At 38.5% G+C, this 20,283-nt stretch overlaps 1 protein-coding gene across 4 annotated transcripts in view; it reads right to left on the reverse strand.

Moving 5' to 3' along the window:
• The window catches only part of HECW1 (HECT, C2 and WW domain containing E3 ubiquitin protein ligase 1), a 469,612-nt gene that overhangs the window by 198,147 nt on the left and 251,182 nt on the right, over positions 1-20,283 (reverse strand). For all 4 annotated transcript variants that reach the window (XM_082691734.1, XM_082691733.1, XM_082691731.1 and 1 more), the window contains one exon: positions 2,402-2,496. In XM_082691734.1, the coding sequence (XP_082547860.1) occupies positions 2,402-2,496 (95 nt within the window). The remainder of the gene's footprint in view (positions 1-2,401; positions 2,497-20,283) is intronic.

The following is a 20,283-nucleotide window of genomic DNA, read 5'->3' on the forward strand; positions in this document are numbered from 1 at the left end:
AGTGCACCATGCTGTAAGAGCCAGTAGTTTAACTATTATAAAACCCAAATGCATATTAAAATACTGTCTCTAGGAAAATGCATGCTCCCTCTGCAAATGACTCCAACATGGCAGTGGGTAGACGACTCTGTTCCCGGCTTCATTTGGCCTTATGATCTGAGGCTCACGTGCGTGGGGATTAAAAGAGAAACAAAAGTTGTCGACCCAAGTGTCTACTGATTTATGTGAGAAAATCATTATGGAGATAATCATCAGGATGACGGCAACATGTCAACACATTTCAAGATGTCTGAGTATAAGCAATGGTAACACAAGAGGAGTAACCAAGATGAGGTCAAGGCTGACTCAGATTCAATGCTGTCTCCTCTACTTTTTGTCAAATAATAGGCTGAAGCTGTTTCTCTCCTCAGCCTGTTTCTCGTCAGCAGCCCCTGGAAAGCCTGTTTGTTGAGAGTTTATCCCACTTGGTAAAGCCTGTCCACTGTGCAATTCTGGCAGTTTCCAGGGAGCTGGCACCTTATTTTCTTTTAGGCTTAAACTGTACACCTGCATTCCTGTAATCACGTGTCTTGTATTGGTCTGAGAAGCAGATGACATCTGGAGTCCCCAGGAGGCTGAGTTCAGAGAAGCCACATGTTCCAGAGAGCCTTCTCCAAAAAGCAATCCTAAAGATTCCAGGGCTGCCCAAGCTCCCTCACGGCACCACTCATTTCAGCCTTGAACCAAAAAGGCTCGTCCATCATTGAGCAAAGCCCCTTCTGGCTGAGAAGTCAGTGTGCCTGCAGAGAAGCTGCCTCATTGTGTGACATGCTGTGCCTGTGCCCGGAAGGCTTTTCCTGTGTCAGTTGCCTCCACTTCCGGGCTCTTTTCTTCCTTATCTGCTGTGTGCTCAGGGCCTCCATGCTTTGTCCGCCTCGCCTCTGGTCAGTTCACTACCAGCTCCAGCTTGGCCGACTCCGTTTAGCTGACCCTCCTGACTGAACAACTGGCCACTTCCATCAAAGCCTCTTTGGCCTTTCCAGGCACCTTCTTTTTGATACTTTCCCACATGTTGGGCCCACCATGGGGGGTATCTGGCATTCTGGGAATACTTCCCCAAAACACTTTCATTCCTGTCCTATCCAGGAAAATGACAGACATCACCTTCCAATCTGTCTGGCTAGTGTAGGAGAAAATGGTATAACCAGTGAGAAGTACAGATGGTCCCTCTCTCTCCCCTCTCCTGCTGCCTGCTGTATGTCATCCGACAGGGAGCCCTGGGATGCCCTCTCCAGCCAGCATCCAGTTCTGCACCAATTATCTGGATTGAGGCAGCCCAGCCTGTGGTCCCAAGCCCTGCCAACCTTGGTTATACCACCAAGGACTCAAGTCACTCATTTTCCACACCTTGAAGGACTGACTTAGGAAACAGCAAAACCATGTCTTTTAGGGTAAAGGTCTTTCCAAATCATTCATACTTCACTTTAAGTTTACTCACTGGAGCCAAGTGTGGGGCTTGAACTCACAACCCTGAGATCAAGACCTGAGCTAAAATCAAGAGTTCAATGCCTAACGGACTGAGCTACCCAGGTTCTCTTTTTACATAGGGGAAACCAAATCTTTTTTACTTACACGCCACCCTTACAAAGCCCTTACCGGTTTTTGGTCAGCCTCTCCCACTGACTAATCTTTATCTTATGTGAAAAGGGCATGAAATGCCACCTGAAGATAAATTTCAGCTAATCAGATGCATTGAGAACAAAGGTCAGCAGCACAGAAAGATGCAAACTAGACTGTAATTTAGGAAAAGGCAGCATTTGTTACTGGAGTACTGAGCAAAACCAGAGGACAACAAACAAAAGATGTGACTTAAATCTCTGGTCTGCAGCTGTGAGCTTAGGTCCATTACTTAGGCATGTCGGACAGTTTCCTCATTCATATAAAGGAAAAAATGACCAGTGATTCTAGTCTCTTCTAGGCCTACCATTTTATAATTTTATGAACCAAATCAGTCTGAGATTATAAATTTCTATTCCATAAATTTCTTTATAAGCTTAAAAAGAAATTAAAACATATGGAAATATAAATCCTTAAAACCCAAGGAATTTTTAAAAATGCACACCAGAGAAACACTTGTTCCTCACACCTGTGAAGCATGAATCTATTGCAAACATCTCACTACTAAAGCTTAACATTTCACAAACAAAAAGTGGTATGATTTTAATAAGTTTGCCTTTGGATCTCCTTCCTCCTCACTATTCTGTCTACTTATAATCTATATATATAATCTCTCTATATATATAATCCATATGCCCATATGTGTATATAAACACACACACACACACACACACACACACGAAGTGGGAGAAAGCAAAGAAGCACCAAGATTAGCTCTGACCAAAGAGGAAGAAATGGGACTTACGGGAGCTGCGGAGTTTTTGACTGTGACACTGGGGGTGGTGGCTCGCAGGGCTCCACTCACACCGTGGTAGTATTTGAAGCAGATCTTAGTTTCAGCTGAAAAATAGAAATCAAATGGTACTGAGAACTAGGGTATGATCCAGAAGAGATAACCATTTCCAGAAGGACACCCCCAGAAAATGACCCGTAATTCCTCCCATGAGCCAAGCAGTTCTCATCTGCTGATGCTTATTCGACATGTGGCTCTGTGGACAGGTCTGACATCTCCCTAAAAATGTGTCCTCAAAAATTTCTCTTTGTACCCAAGTGAAATCCATTATTTCAACTTCTCTGCTTTCATCCAATCCTGCATTGGGCTCTCTGCTCAGCGGGGAGCCTGCTTCCCCCCTCTCTCTCCGCCTACTTGTGATCTCTCTCTCTGTCAAATAAATACATAAAATCTTAAAAGAAGAAACAGTGGACTAAAACAGCAACCATTTATTTAAAAAAAAAGTTATTTGTAATAAACCCTTACTTCTGAGATTCTAGCTGGTGTGATGCCTACCACCAGGCTGTTCTGTAATTTTTGGTTATTGAATTCAAATTCATTGTGATTACTATCTTAGCAACTTGGAGGACGACTTTGAGAAGTTACTGAGATACATGGATGGAGGCATATTTTCTAAACTGTGATACTCATTAATGATAACTTATTTGCATCACAGTTTGTTTTTCTTCAAAGTCCTTTCTATGTAAGTAGGAAAGATATGGCCATGGGGGTCCACACTGCCTGAGTTTGCCTTTTGGCTCCATTCCTGACGATCTATGAGACAAGAAGCAAGTCCATGACCTCCCTTACCCCATGCTTCCTGTAAAATAAATAGAACTAACAACAGTACCTACTTCATAAAGTATTGGATAAGCAAATAAAGTTCTTAGAGTGCAAATAATGCATGATAACTAAAGACAAAATCTGTGGCCAACCTGGGTCTAGTTTATTTGAAGGTGACTTGCTTTTCCCAATTTACTGTTTGTAGGATTTTTCTTTTAAATTTGAAAAATTTGCCAGGCTATGTCTTAGCCCCTTACTTAATTTTGTTTGGAACAACATGAGAAATCCCAAATTTGCGATCCTGTTTCTCAAGTCTGGGAATCTGTCATCAGACTCAATGTTTCAAAAAAAATGTCTATAATTTTCTTAGCTTGCATTTTAGATATGCTCATTATGGAAAATATGGACAGTGAAAAGTATAAAAAAATCTTCTATGAGTGTTTTTATGCATATCTGGGAGTATAAGCTTAATACTATATGTAATGTAGTAAAATAATAATGTAATAATACTGCATTTTAAAAAGTTAACATTAAACAGATAGGTTCAACTATCAAATCTTTGTTGGTGACATTCATTGTTTTACAGAATCATTGACTTGATTTGTAATTGTAGTATTCATGTAATTTTGAAAATTTGGGCTCTTCCCTAAAAATGAATGACTTTTTGAAAATTATGTTGAAGTTCAAGTTTGTTCCCTAGTATAATGGAGCAAAACTTGCTGGTTATCTTTCCAACATCCATTCTCCCTTTTCTCCTTAATACAAAAATCTCTATTTTATTTTGAATGGTAATGTCCAGCTAAAGCACTATATTTTGGAGCCTCCCTTGCAGAAAACATTTCTGTTGTTTTCCACTGTTATTTGGGATTTCTGTTATCTGTAAATTTTACAATATAGAAAGCTTGCTTACTTTTTCTTTATTTCTTTATACTTTCATTTTTTTATTTACAGAGTTCAAGCACAAGTTAAAAGCACAATTGGTTCTTGACACAGAGATATGAGTACTGCAATATTATTCCTTAGAAGATGTGAATATTTTAAGGATTCCCCTTTCTTGTGGGCAAAATGCTTCTCAAAAAGCACTTTATAGGGGCGCCTGGGTGGCTCAGTGGGTTGGGCTGCTGCCTTCGGCTCAGGTCATGATCTCGGGGTCCTGGGATCGGGTCCTGCATCGGGCTCTCTGCTCAGCAGGGAGCCTGCTTCCCTCTCTCTCTCTCTCTACCTGCCTCTCCATCTACTTGTGATCTCTCTCTGTCAAATAAATAAATAAAATCTTTAAAAAAAAAAAAAGCACTTTATACTTTCATCAGGAAATGTAGCCCTTGTTAATATTAAGTATTATTAATTAAGTATAAGTTTAAGTAGTATTTCATCTTTATTTCATGTATTTGATTAGTAGTGAGATTAAGCATTTTTTCATCAAATCTTTTTTTTCTTTAAAGATTTTATTTATTTATTTATTTGACAGACATAGATCACAAGCAGGCAGAGAGGCAGGCAGAGAGAGGAGGAAGCAGACTCCCTGCTGAGCAGAGAGCCCGATGTGGGGCTCAATGCGGGGCTCGATCCCAGGACCCTGGAATCACAACCCAAGCCGAAGGCAGAGGTTTTTTTTTTTTTTTTTTTTTTTTAAGAGAGAGATCACAAGCAGGCAGGCAGAGAGAGAGAAGGGGAAGCAGGCTCCCCGCTGAGCAGAGAGCCTGATGCGGGGCTTGATCCCAACAACCTGAGATCACGACCTGAGCCACCCAGGTGCCCCGAAGGCAGAGGTCTTAACCCAGTGAGCCACCTAGGTGCCCCGAAGGCAGAGGTCTTAACCCAGTGAGCCACCCAGGCACCCCTCATCAAATTTAATTAGCCATTGTATTTACTTTTTATCCCTTGAACTGTACTTGTCAAGACTTCCCACCACCTGGATGACACTTGGGTGCTCACTTTTTAGTGGATATGTTCTTTTAGATACACCAATACTTTCCATTTCCCTCCTAAGTCATTCTTTTCTTGCAGTGATTTTGCATTACTGTTGATTGCCCTTTAAGCTCTTGGTGGACAATCTTACAACCCAGTTCTATATTCTTCAAGGCACCTCACAGTTATCTGCACATTGTTAGGTATACACGTCCAGACCCAGTCCTGCTCCAGCCTGTAGGTTAGGGATTAGGAGGGAACACTGAATAAAGCAGTGAGCCTATATAGCTAGGCAACCTCACTGAGCTGGTGCAATTTAAGTTCCTCTACTTGTAGGTGCCATGACATCAGCTTGATGGGGCCAATGGCTTCAGCTCAAGCACAGCTGGGTGGAAGGAAATTTTACGTAACAGGCATTTCTAAACAGGCATTACTAGCTTTCCTTATGAATAAGATTATTCCAATGTCTTTAAGTAAGAAAGGTCAAGGTAGATAAGAGCCATATGATCCTCTCAAAAAAAGCATTTGACAAAATACAGTATCCATTCTAGATAAAACCAAAGAAACCAACAACGTAGGGATAAATGCAACATACTTCAACATCATAGTGATATGTGAAAGACCCAGGGCTAATATGACCTTCAAAGGGGAAAAACTGAGAGCTTTTCCTCTACAGTCAGGAATAAAACAGAGATGTCCACTCTCACCATAACTATTTAATGCAGTACTGGAAGTCTTAGCCTCAGTGATCAGACAACAAAAAGATATAAAGGCAACAAAACTGGCAAGGGAGAAGTCAAATTTCACTACTTGCAGACAACAGTACTCTATGTAGAAAACCTGAAAAAATCCACCCCTCCAAATGCTAGAACTAATATATGAATTCAGCAAAGTTGCAGGATATATGATCAATTAAGAAATTTGTTGCATTTCTATACTCCAATAATGAAGCAGCAGAAAGAGAAATCAAGGAGCTGATCCCATTTATAATTGCACCAAAATGCATAAGATACCTACAAATAAATTTAACTAAAAAGGTAAAAGATCTGCACTCTGAAAACTACAGAATACTTAAGGAAGAAATAGAACACAACACAAAGAAGTGGAAAAGCATTTGATGCTCATGGATTGGAAGAACAAACATTGTTAAAATGTCTATACTACCCAAAGCAATAAACACATTTAATGCAATCCCTATCAAAATACCACCAGCATTTTTCATAGAGCTAGAACAAAGAATCCTAAAATTTGTATGGAACCACAAAAGACCCTGAGTAGTCAAAGCAATCCTGAAAAAGAAAAGCAAAACTGGACACACCATGATTCTGGACTTCAAGCTTTATTACAAAGCTATACTCATCAAGACAGTATGATACTGGCACAAAACCAGACACACAGATCAGTGGAACAGAATAGAAAAACCAGGGATGGACCCACAACTACATGGTCAACTAATCTTTGACAAAGCAGGAAAAAAATAACCAGTGGGGCGGGGGGAGGGAAGACACTCTTCAATAAAATGGTTTTGGGAACACTGGAGAGCAACATGCAGAAGGATGAAACTGGACCACTTTCTAACACCATATACAAAAATAAATTGAAAATGGATTAGAGACTTAAATATAAGATAGGAAACCATCAAAATCCTAGAGAAGAACACAGGCAGCCACTTTTTTGACTTAGGCCATAGCAACTTCTTATTAGACCCATCATCAGAGGCAAGGGAAACGAAAGCAAAAATGAACTAAAAAGCTTATCAACAAAACTAAAAGGGAAACGGGAGAAGATATTTGCAAGTGACATATCTTATAAAGGGTTAGTTTCCAAAATCTATAAAGATTTATATGAAATGAAACCCCCCCCCAAAAAAAATCCAGTTAAGAAATGGGAAGAAGACATGAATAGACATTTTTTTAAGAAGACATTCAGATGGCCAACAGACACATGAAAAGATGCTCAATCTCACTCATCATGAGGGAAATGCAAATCAAAGCAATGGTGTGATACCACCTCATATCTGTCAAATGGCTAAAATTAACAACACAAGAAACAAGAGGTGTTGGTGAGGATGCAGAGAAAGGGGAATCCTCTTACACTGTTGGTGGGAATGCAAACTGGTGCAGCCATTCTGGAAAACAATATTGAGGTTCCTCTAGAAGTTAAAAATAGAGCTGCCATACAATCCAGCAATTCCACTACTAGGTATTTACCCAAAGGATGTGAAAATACAGATCTGAAGGGGTACATGTACCTTGATGTTTATAGCAGCATTATCAACAACAGCCAAACTATGGAAAGAGCCCAAATGTTCATTGGCTGATGAATGGATAAAGAAGATGTGGTGTACACACTCACACACACACACACACGAATATTATTCAGCCATCAAAAAGAATGAAATCTTGCCATTTGCAATGACACGGATGAAGCCTACATTATGCTAAGTGAAATAAGTCAGAAAGACAAATACCGTATGATCTCACTCTTTCTTAAATGTGGAATTTAAGAAAGAAAACAGATGACCATGTGGGAACAGAGAAAGGAAGAAAAAAAAGAAAGGGAAACAAGCCATAAGTGACTATTAATGATAGAGAATGAATCGAGGGTTGATGGAGGGAGTTGGGTGGGGATGGGTAGATGGGTGGTGGAGGGCACTTGTGATAGGCACTGGGTATTGTATATATATGATGGATCACTGAAGTCCACCCCAGAAACCAATATTGCTCTGTATGTTAACTAACAAAATTTAAATTAAAAAAAAAATTTATGGGAGAAATTGAGGGTACACAAGGAAATGGAAAGACATTTCGTGCTCATGGATTGGAAGAATATTATTAAAATGTATATATTACCAAAAGCAATCCACACATCTAATACAATCCATATCAAAACACAAACAGTATTTGTCAGAACTAGAGCAAAAAATTCTAAAATATGTATGAAACCACAAAAATCCCTTACTAGCCAAAATAATCTTAAAAAAAGAAAAGAAAAGAAAAGAAAAAAGCAAAGCTGGAGAAAGCAGTTTCAGACTTCAAGTCTGAAAGTCTGACATGGTAATCAAAATGGTATGGCACTGGTGCAAAAATAGGCACACAGTTCAATGGAACAAAATAGGAAACCCAGAAATGAACCCACAACCATATGGTCAATTAATCTTCAACAAAGTAAGAAAGAATACCCAATGGAAAAATGACTCTTTCTTCAACAAATTGTATTGGGAAAACTGGACAGTTACATGCAAAGAAAGAAACTGGATCACTTTCTTACACCATACACACATGAATTCAAAATGGATTAAAGATGTAAATGTGATACCTGAAATAACAACAAAACCTAAAGAGAACACAGACAGTAATTTCTATGACATCAGCCACAGCAACGTTTTTGTAGATATGCCTTCTGAGGTGAGAGAAATAAAACTAAATATAAACTATTGGGGCTTCATCAAAATAAAAAGCTTCTACATAGTAAAGGAAACAATCAACAAAAGCAAAAGGCAATCTACAGAATGGGAGAATATATTTCCAAATGACCTATCAGATAAAAGGTTAGTATCCAAAATATATACAGAACTAATAAAACTCAATACTCCAAAACAAAGAATCCATTAAAAACTGGGCAGAAGACATGAATAGATATTTCTCCAAAGAAGATATCCAAATGGCCAACAGATATATGAAAAGATGTTCATCATCACTTACCACCAGGGAAATACAAATCAAAACTACAATGAGGGGCGCCTGGGTGGCTCAGTTGGTTAAGCGACTGCCTTTTGCTCAGGTCATGATCCTGGAGCCCTGGGATGGAGTCCCGCATCAGGCTCTATGCTCAGCAGGGAGTCTGCTTCTCCCTCTGACCCTCCCCGCTTCTCATGCTCTCTCTCTCTCTCAAATAAATAAAGCTAAAAATTTTTTTAAAAACTTTTTTTGGGGGGCCCCTGAGTGGATCAGTGGGTTAAAGCCTCTGCCTTCGGCTCAGGTCATGATCTCAGGATCCTGGGATTGAGCCCTGCATCAGGCTCTCTGCTCAGTGGAGAGCCTGCTTCCTCCTCTCTCTGCCTACCTCTCTGCCTACTTGTGATCTCTGTCTGTCAAATAAATAAAATCTTTTAAAAAACAACAACAACTTTTTTCTTAAGTTAAAAAAAGAACTACAATGAGATATCATCTCCCACTAGTCAGAATGAGTAAGATCAACAACACAAGAAACAACAAGTGTTGGCAAGGATGTGGAAAAAAAGGAACCCTCATGCACTATTTGCAGGGATGGAAAGGGGTACAGTCACTGTAGAAAAAGAGTATGGAGATTCCTCAAAAAGTTAAAAATAGAAGCACCATGCAATGCAGAAATTTCACTACTGAGTATTTACTGAAAGAATTTAAAAAGCACTAATTCAAAGAGACACATGCACCCATATGTTCATAGCAGTGTTGTTTACAATAGCCAAATTATGGAAGCAACCCAATATCCATCAGTTGAATGAATAAAGAAGTTATGGTATACATATACAATGGGAATTTATTCAGCCATAAAAAGAATGAAATCTTTCCATTTGCAATAATTTGGATGGAACTAGAGGGTATTATGCTAAGTGAAATAAGTCAACCAGAGAAAGACAAATACCATTATCACTCATATGTGGAATTCAAGAAATAAAACAAACAAGCAAAGGTGACAGAGAGTGAGACAAATGAAGAAACACTTAGCTATAGAGAACAAACTGATGGGTACTGAGGGAGAGATGGGTGGAGGAATGGGTTAAATAGGTGATGGGGATTAAGGTGTGCACTCCTCTGGTGAGCCGGGTGATGTATGGAATTGTTGAGTCACTACATTGTACACCTGAAACTAATATAACACTATATGTTAATTAACTGGAACTGAAATTAAAACAAAAAATAGAACCACCATGTGATCTGGAACTCCTACTGGCTATTTAGCCAAAAGAATTGAAATCAGGATCTTAAAGAGGTATATGCACTCCCATGTTCACTGTACCACTGCTCACAACAGCCAGGATATGGAAACAACCTAAAGGCTCATCAATGGATGAATGGATAGAGAACATATGGTATACAATGGAATATTACTGAATCTTCAAAAAGAAGGAAATTTGAAATATGCAACCACATTGATGAAACTTGAGGATGTTATGCTAAATGAAATGAGTCAGTGGCAGAACAAATACTATATGATTTCACTTATATGTTGCATATAAAATAGTCAAATCATAAAAGCAGAGAGTATAATTATAGTTTCCAGGGGCTGGGAGGGGAAGGGAAATAAGGAGTTGATAATCAGTGGTATAAATTCTCAGTTACATAAGATAAGTAAGTTCTAAACATTTGTTGTATTAAATTATCCCTATAATTACCAATACTGTATTATACACTTAGAGATATACTAAGAGGATACATCTCATGTTAAATGTGTTTATTACAACAGAATAAAAGTAAAAGTAAAAAAAGCAAAAATAACAAAAACAAGTTACAACAAATTTGTCTTAATAGTTAATTAGCAGTTAGCATGTACCCAATCACTCATACTACTAAATCTGAACCTCACAAAATCCCTATGAAGTGTAAGTAATTATTAATATTTTTTAAAGTGCTTAGCACAATTCTTTTTTTTTTTTGAATTATTTCCTTGTTTTTTAAATTAATTAATTAATTTTTTAAATATAATTTTTTATTTTTTATAAACATATATTTTTATCCCCAGGGGTACAGGTCTGTGAATCACCAGGTTTACATACTTCACAGCACTCACCAAAGCACATACCCTCCCCAATGTCCATAATCCCACCCCCTTCTCCCAAACCCCCTCCCCCCAGGAACCCTCAGTTTGTTTTGTGAGATTAAGAGTCACTTATGGTTTGTCTCCCTCCCAATCCCATCTTGTTTCATTTATTCTTCTCGTACCCACTTAAGCCCCCATTTGCATCACCACTTCCTCATATCAGGGAGATCATATGATAGTTGACTTTCTCTGCTTGACTTATTTCGCTAAGCATGATACGCTCTAGTTCCATCCATGTTGTCGCAAATGGCAAGATTTCATTTCTTTTGATGGCTGCATAGTATTCCATTGTGTATATATACCACATCTTCTTGATCCATTCATCTGTTGATGGACATCTAGGTTCTTTCCATAGTTTGGCTATTGTGGACATTGCTGCTATAAACATTCGGGTGCACGTGCCCCTTTGGATCACTACATTTGTATCTTTAGGGTAAATACCCAATAGTGCAATTGCTGGGTCATAGGGCAGTTCTATTTTCAACATTTTGAGGAACCTCCATGCTGTTTTCCAGAGTGGCTGCACCAGCTTGCATTCCCACCAACAGTGTAGGAGGGTTCCCCTTTCTCCACATCCTCGCCAGCATCTGTCATTTCCTGACTTGTTGATTTTAGCCATTCTGACTGGTGTGAGGTGATATCGCATTGTGGTTTTGATTTGTATTTCCCTGATGCCGAGTGATATGGAGCACTTTTTCATGTGTCTGTTGGCCATCTGGATGTCTTCTTTGCAGAAATGTCTGTTCGTGTCCTTTGCCCATTTCTTGATTGGATTATTGTTCTTTGGGTGTTGAGTTTGCTAAGTTCTTTATAGATTCTGGACACTAGTCCTTTATCTGATATGTCGTTTGCAAATATCTTCTCCCATTCTGTCAGTTGTCTTTTGATTTTGTTAACTGTTTCCTTTGCTGTGCAAAAGCTTTTGATCTTGATGAAATCCCAATAGTTCATTTTTTCCCTTGCTTCCCTTGCCTTTGGCGTTGTTCCTAGGAAGATGTTGCTGCGGCTGAGGTCGAAGAGGTTGCTGCCTGTGTTCTCCTCAAGGATTTTGATGGATTCCTTTCGCACATTGAGGTTCTTCATCCATTTTGAGTCTCTTTTTGTGTGTGGTGTAAGGAAATGGTCCAATTTCATTTTTCTGCATGTGGCGGTCTAATTTTCCCAGCACCATTTATTGAAGAGGCTGTCTTTTTTCCATTGGACATTCTTTCCTGCTTTGTCGAAGATTAGTTGACCATAGAGTTGAGGGTCTATTTCTGGGCTCTCTATTCTGTTCCATTGATCTATGGGTCTGTTTTTGTGCCAGTACCATGGTGTCTTGATGATGACAGCTTTGTAATAGAGCTTGAAGTCCGGAATTGTGATGCCACCAACGATGGTTTTCTTTTTCAATATCCCTTTGGCTATTCGAGGTCTTTTCTGGTTCCATATAAATTTTAGAATTATTTGTTCCATTTCTTTGAAAAAGATGGATGGTACTTTGATAGGAATTGCATTAAATGTGTAGATTGCTTTAGGTAGCATAGACATTTTCACAATATTTATTCTTCCAATCCAGGAGCATGGAACATTTTTCCATTTCTTTGTGTCTTCCTCAATTTCTTTCATGAGTACTTTATAGTTTTCTGAGTATAGATTCTGTGTCTCTTTGGTTAGGTTTATTCCTAGGTATCTTATGGTTTTGGGTGCAATTGTAAATGGGATTGACTCCTTAATTTCCGTTTCTTCTGTCTTGCTGTTGGTGTAGAGAAAGGCAACTGATTTCTGTGCATTGATTTTATATCCTGACACTTTACTGAATTCCTGTATAAGTTTTAGCAGTTTTGGAGTGGAGTCTTTTGGGTTTTCCACATATAGTATCATATCATCTGCGAAGAGTGATAATTTGACTTCTTCTTAGCCGATTTGGATGCCTTTAATTTCCTTTTGTTGTCTGATTGCTGAGGCTAGGACCTCTAGTACTATGTTGAATAGCAGTGGTGATAATGGACATCCCTGCCGTGTTCCTGACCTTAGCGGAAAAGCTTTCAGTTTTTCTCCATTGAGAATGATATTTGCGGTGGGTTTTTCATAGATGGCTTTGATGATATTGAGGTATGTGCCCTCTATCCCTACACTTTGAAGAGTTTTGATCAGGAAGGGATGCTGTACTTTGTCAAATGCTTTTTCAGCATCTATTGAGAGTATCATATGGTTCTTGTTCTTTCTTTTATTGATGTGTTGTATCACATTGACTGATTTGCGGATGTTGAACCAACCTTGCAGCCCTGGAATAAATCCCACTTGGTCGTGGTGAATAATCTTTTTAATGTACTGTTGAATCCTATTGACTAGTATTTTGTTGAGTATTTTCGCATCTGTGTTCATCAAGGATATTGGTCTATAGCTCTCTTTTATGGTGGGATCCTTGTCTGGTTTTGGGATCAAGGTGATGCTGGCCTCATAAAATGAGTTTGGAAGTTTTCCTTCCATTTCTATTTTTTGGAACAGTTTCAGGAGAATAGGAATTAGTTCTTCTTTAAATGTTTGGTAGAATTCCCCCGGGAAGCCGTCTGGCCCTGGGCTTTTGTTTGTTTGGAGATTTTTAATGACTGTTTCAATCTCCTTACTGGTTATGGGTCTGTTCAGGCTTTCTATATATTCCTGGTTCAGTTGTGGTAGTTTATATATTTCTAGGAATGCATCCATTTCTCCCAGATTGTCAAATTTATTGGCGTAGAGTTGCTCATAGTATGTTCTTATAATAGTTTGTATTTCTTTGGTGTTAGTTGTGATCTCTCCTCTTCCATTCATGATTTTATTTATTTGGGTCCTTTCTCTTTTCTTTTTGATAAGTCGGGCCAGGGGTTTATCAATTTAATTAATTCTTTCAAAGAACCAGCTCCTACTTTCGTTGATTTGCTCTATTGTTTTTTTGGTTTCTATTTCATTGATTTCTGCTCTGATCTTTATGATTTCTCTTCTCCTGCTGGGCTTAGGGTTTCTTTCTTGTTCTTTCTCCAGCTCCTTTAGGTGTAGGGTTAGGTTGTGTACCTGAGACCTTTCTTGTTTCTTGAGAAAGGCTTGTACCGCTATATATTTTCCTCTCAGGACTGCCTTTGTTGTGTCCCACAGATTTTGAACCGTTGTCTTTTCATTATCATTTGTTTCCATGATTTTTTTCAATTCTTCTTTAATTTCCCGGTTGACCCATTCATTCTTTAGGAGGATGCTGTTTAGTCTCCATGTATTTTGGTTCTTTTCAAACTTCCTTTTGTGGTTGAGTTCTAGGTTTAGAGCATTGTGGACTGAAAATATGCAGGGAATGATCCCAATCTTTTGATACCGGTTGAGTCCTGACTTAGGACCGAGGATATGATCTATTCTGGAAAATGTTCCATGTGCACTAGAGAAGAATGTGTATTCTGTTGCTTTGGGATGAAATGTTCTGAATATATCTGTGATGTCCATCTGGTCCAGTGTGTCGTTTAAGGCCTTTATTTCCTTGCTGATCTTTTGCTTGGATGATCTGTCCATTTCAGTGAGGGGAGTGTTAAAGTCCCCTACTATTATTGTATTATTGTTGATGTGTTTCTTTGATTTTGTTATTAATTGGTTTATATAGTTGGCTGCTCCCACGTTGGGGGCATAGATATTTAAAATTGTTAAATCTTCTTGTTGGACACACCCTTTGAGTGTGATATAGTGTCCTTCCTCATCTCTTATTATAGTCTTTGGCTTAAAATCTAATTGATCTGATATAAGGATTGCCACTCCTGCTTTCTTCTGATGTTCATTAGCATGGTAAATTCTTTTCCACATCCTCACTTTAAATCTGGAGGTGTCTTCGGGCTTAAAATGAGTTTCTTGGAGGCAACATATAGATGGGTTTTGTTTTTTTATCCATTCTGATATCCTGTGTCTTTTGACAGGGGCATTTAGCCCATTAACATTCAGGGTAACTATTGAGAGATATGAATTTAGGGCCATTGTATTGCCTGTAAGGTGACTGTTACTGTATATGGTCTCTGTTCCTTTCTGATCTACCAGTTGTAGGCTCTCTCTTTGCTTAGAGGATCCCTTTCAAGATTTCCTGTAGAGCTGGTTTGGTGTTTGCAAATTCTTTCAGTTGTTGTTTGTCCTGGAAGCTTTTAATCTCTCCTTCTATTTTCAATGATAGCCTAGCTGGATATAGTATTCTTGGCTGCATGTTTTTCTTGTTTAGTGCTCTGAAAATATCATGCCAGCTCTTTCTGGCCTGCCAGGTCTCTGTGGATAAGTCAGCTGCCAATCTAATATTTTTACCATTGTATGTTATAGACTTCTTTTCCCGGGCTGCTTTCAGGATATTCTCTTTGTCACTGAGACTTGTAAATTTTACTATTAGGTGACGGGGTGTGGGCCTATTCTTATTGATTTTGAGGGGCGTTCTCTGAACCTCCTGAATTTTGATGCTCGTTCCCTTTGCCATATTGGGGAAATTCTCCCCAATAATTCTCTCTAGTATACCTTCTGCTCCTCTGTCTCTTTCTTCTTCTTCTGGAATCCCAATTATTCTAATGTTGTTTCATCTTATGGTGTCACTTATCTCTCGAATTCTCCCCTCGTGGTCCAGTAGCTGTTTGTCCTTCTTTTGCTCAGCTTCTTTATTCTCTGTCATTTGGTCTTCTATATCACTAATTCTTTCTTCTGCCTCATTTATCCTAGCAGTGAGAGCCTCCATTTTTGATTGCACCTCATTAATAGCTTTTTTGATTTCAACTTGGTTAGATTTTAGTTCTTTTATTTCTCCAGAAAGGGCTTTTATATCTCTCGAGAGGGTTTCTCTAATATCTTCCATGCCTTTTTCGAGCCCGGCTAGAACCTTGAGAATTGTCATTCTGAACTCTAGATCTGACATATTACCAATCTCTGTATTGATTAGGTCCCCAGCCTTCGGTACTGCCTCTTGTTCTTTTTTTTTTGTGTTGAATTTTTCCGTCTTGTTATTTTGTCCAGATAAGAGTATATGAAGGTGCAAGTAAAATACTAAAAGGGTGGCAACAACCCCAGGAAAATATGCTTTAACCAAATTAGAAGAGATCCCAAATCGTGAGGGGGGAGAAAAGGGATAAAAAGAGGTTCAAAAAGGAAGAAAGAAAAAAAAGAAAAAAAGAAAAGAAAAGAATTTATAAAAAGAAAACAAATAAGAAAAATATAAAAAAGAAAAAATATATATATTAGATAAACTAGTAAAAAATCATTTAAAAAGAAAAAGGTATCAGTTAAAAAAAAAATTTTACCCGAAGGCGAAAAAAAAAAAAATGAAAAAGAAAAAAATTAAATCAACTGCAAGACTAAAAAAAAAAAAAAAAAAAATCACAGGGAAAAAGCCATGAGTTCCGTGCTTGGCTTTTTCCTCCTCCAGAATTCTGCTGCTCTCCGTGGTATTGAAACCGCACTCCTTGGTAGGTGAACTTGGTCTCGGCTGGATTTCTTGTTGATCTTCTGGGGGAGGGGCCTGTTGTAGTGATTCTCAATTGTCTTTGCCCCAGGCGGAATTGCACCGCCCTTATCAGGGGCCGGGGTGAGTAATCCGCTCGGGTTTGCTTTCAGGAGCTTTTGCTCCCTGAGCGCTTTCCGTAGAGTTCCAGAGGACGGGAATACAAATGGCGGCCTCCTGTTCTCCGGCTCGGAGGAGCCGAGAGCCCAGGGCCCCACTCCTCAGTGCGCCCTCAGAGAACAGCGCCAGTTACTCCCGTCTGCCTGACCTCCGGCCGCGCTCCGAGCTCACCGAGCCTGCGACCGGTTCAAGGTCACCCCGAGCTGCGAGCTTACTGTCGGCTCTGTCTCTGTAGCCAGCTTTCCCGTTCCAATACCCGCAAGCTCTGTGACACTCAGACACCCCCGATCCTTCTGTGACCCTGCGGGACCTGAGGCCACGCTGACCCCGCGTGGGCTTCGTCCCGGTTTAGCCTCTGGAGCGATGTCCCTCAGCGGAACAGACTTTTTAAAGTCCTGATTTTGTGCGCCGTTGCTCCGCCCCTTGCCGGGAGCCGGCCCCTCCCCCCGGGGTCTATCTTCCCGTCGCTTTGGACTCACTTCTCTGCTGGTCCTACCTTTCAGAAAGTGGTTGTTTTTCTGTTTCCAGAATTGCTGTTCTTCTTCTCTTCGAACTGCCGATGGATTTTCAGGTGTTTGCAATCTTTAGATAAGCTATCTAGCTGATCTCTGGCTAGCTGAAGTAGTCTCAGCCTGCTACTTCTCCGCCATCTTGACTCCTCCCCCGCTTAGCACAATTCTAAGCATATAGTAAGACCTCAACAAATGTCATCTAGTATTTTTTTTTTTTTTACATCTAAAAAGAATGAGACCAAAATGTGAAGCTAATTATACAAGGTCACATATATAATTCATGGCAACTAGGATTTCAATAAACATTTTAAATTTCCATTTGGTGATTTGTCTTTTAAAAATTTTTAATAACTCAAGATTGTTGACTAGGTAGGCAACTGCAAACTTCTTATTCCAGTAACAATGTACTAGTTAATTCAGAAAACATCTAGAAAAGCTGGAAAAACATGGATATCAATCTGCCTGAAATAGGACTTCCAGGTAAAATATAGGATACTCAGATAAATTTGGTTTTCAGATAAACAGAGAATATACTTTTAATATAAGTATGTTCCTATTATTACATGGAACAGACTTATACTAGAAAAGATATTCATTGTTTATCTCAAATTCAAATTTAGTTAGGTAGTCTTGGAATATTTTCCCTCTAAAATTGGGAATTCTAGTCCAAAGTCATCAGAGACCTGATGAGAATGGGAATATTGAGGACAAGATCCAGAAAAAGAAAACCCATAAATGAGCCTAGGATTTGGGGTTGTCATTTCCCTAGTTGGGGCTGAGGATTATGTTGATTCCAAAAAATGCAGCTGAGAAACTGGAAAAACTAAAAGAACTTTTTTTGACTTGCAGGGCTAAGGGTATCAAACGTAAGGGTTCAGGGCCTGCCAAAGAGGAAGATTTTGGTAATCCTTCATGATTCAAGTTGGAACCCTGAACAGCAGAATAGATATGCTGCTGAGAACTTACTTGCCCTTCAAATCATTCATGTCTTAAAATGACTAAATATCACCTAGAAGGAAAATAAATCCTTTCAGGAGGGAGATCATAATAACATGATTCTTAGCCTCAAATTATTTCTGCAAGTTTTCATTTCCAATGTCCAGTTCTGTGTGTCCAGGTACACACAGATACTAGACAATGTACAAAATACCAACAGAACAAGTAGACATCATAAGCTGATTCATATGGCTTCTAGATACTGGGTCATCAGACACAAGCTTTACTGAATGTATACTGAAAACATTCAAAGAAGTAAAATACAAAATTGAAACTATCAACAAAGTATGAAGCCTATAAAAATGAACCAAACAGAAATTTTGGATCTAAAAAACTACAATTTTGAAATAGTGTACTTAATAGATGGGTTTTAAAGCAGATTAAACAAAACACACGAGCATATTTAGGGAATTGGAATGTAGGTCATGAAAAAATTCAGAATGAAACAAGCAGAAAAAAAGGTATAAAATATAAAAGAGAAGTAAGGAACATATGGGATACTAGGGGGTGGTCTAATTTATGTATAAATTGGAATCCAAAAAGAGAGGAGAGAGACAGAGGTGTTAAAGCCAAAAATTCTCCAAAAGTGAAAAATTCTCCAAAAACTTCCAAAAGTTATAAAAAACATCAAGCTATAGATTAAAAAAAATCCTATGAACCAAAAAAAAAAAAAAAATACAGCACGCAGATATCACTGTAAAACTTTAAAAAAAGAAGAGAAAAATCACATCATCAACCAGTGAAGTTAAAAGCTAGATCATCTTCATAGAAACAACAACTTGACATATGACTATTCAGTATCAGCAGAAATCACAGATGACAAAGGAATGACAGCTTCCATATGCAAAACAAACAAAAAACCCCCAATAACAACAAAACCCAACAACTGTTATATAGAACTCTGCAACCCAGAAAAATATTCTTTAAGAATAAAGTGATTATTCCTATTGCTGTCCGGACATTGCAGATTGCCATCACCATGAGCATCAGAACTTCATGGTAAGTTTTTAACTATCCATATATTACCATGTCTGCAGAAATGCCCAAGTCTTATGAATCAAAATATGATCAGAGTAGACAACTGAGAAAGACATTTGGACCAGCACAGAAGTAAAATGCCATCCTTTACCACTTGCAGAAAGAATGAAATTCTCTGTTCAATAACATTCTGTAGCAAGAAAAATGAGCTTACATCTAATATTTTATTTATAAGAGATGTGAAACAAATGTAAATTCTATCTTCAACATCCAAGAAAAGCAATTTTAACTCAAGAGGTTATAATAACTGTGAGAGAGTCAGTCCCAACAGTTATCTAAAAGGAGTAATGGAGAGTACAATATTCTCAAATGCTCAAAAAGATCAAGAAGCAATGGAGAGGATGTGGATATAAAGGAATCTTCATGTACTGTTGGTGGGAATGCAAACTGCTTCAGCCACTGAGGAAAACAGTATGGAAGTTCCTCAAAAAATTAGAAAAATAGAATGACCAAGTTATGGAAGGCGCTCAAGTATCTATTTATAGAGGAATGGCTAAGGAAGATGTGGTATAAATATACAATGGAATATTACTTAGCCATAAAAAATGAAATCTTGCCATCAGCAACAACATGGATGAAGTTAGGGTGACATAAATCAATCAGAGAAAGACAAATACCATATGATTACAGTTGTATTTGGAAAGTAAGAAACAAACAAGCAAACAAAGAGACAAACACACAGACTCTTAAATACACAGGACAAACGGGTCATTGCCAGAGGGGAGCTCCGCGGGGATGGAGAAATACATGAAAAGAATTAAGAATACACTTATCTTGATGAGCACTGAGAAAAGTATAGACTTGTTGAATCATTATACTGTACACCTAGAACTAATGTAATAGTGCATGTTAATTAAACCTCAATCAAAAAAGAAGCAGTGGAACAATAAGATACAAATTAAATTTTGAATCTGAAGAATACTTAGCTTTAGCAAGAGGAAAAAATCCCAAGAGCAGTATTTTTATTTTTATTTTATGTATATATGTTTTAATTGTGTTATGTTAGTCACCATACAGTACATAATTATTTATTTTTTAATTTTTTAAAGATTTTATTTATTTATTTATTTGACAGAGATTACAAGTAGACAGAGAAGCAGACAGAGAGAGGCAGAGAGAAGCAGGCTCCCTGCTGGGCAGAGAGCCCGATGTGAGGCTTGATCCCAGGACCCTGAGATTATGACCTGAGCCGAAGGCAGAGGCCCAACGCACTTGAGCCACCCAGGTGCCCCTAT

Source organism: Mustela nivalis (assembly GCF_964662115.1).
Source record: "Mustela nivalis genome assembly, chromosome: 12".
Taxonomy (NCBI): domain Eukaryota; kingdom Metazoa; phylum Chordata; class Mammalia; order Carnivora; family Mustelidae; genus Mustela; species Mustela nivalis.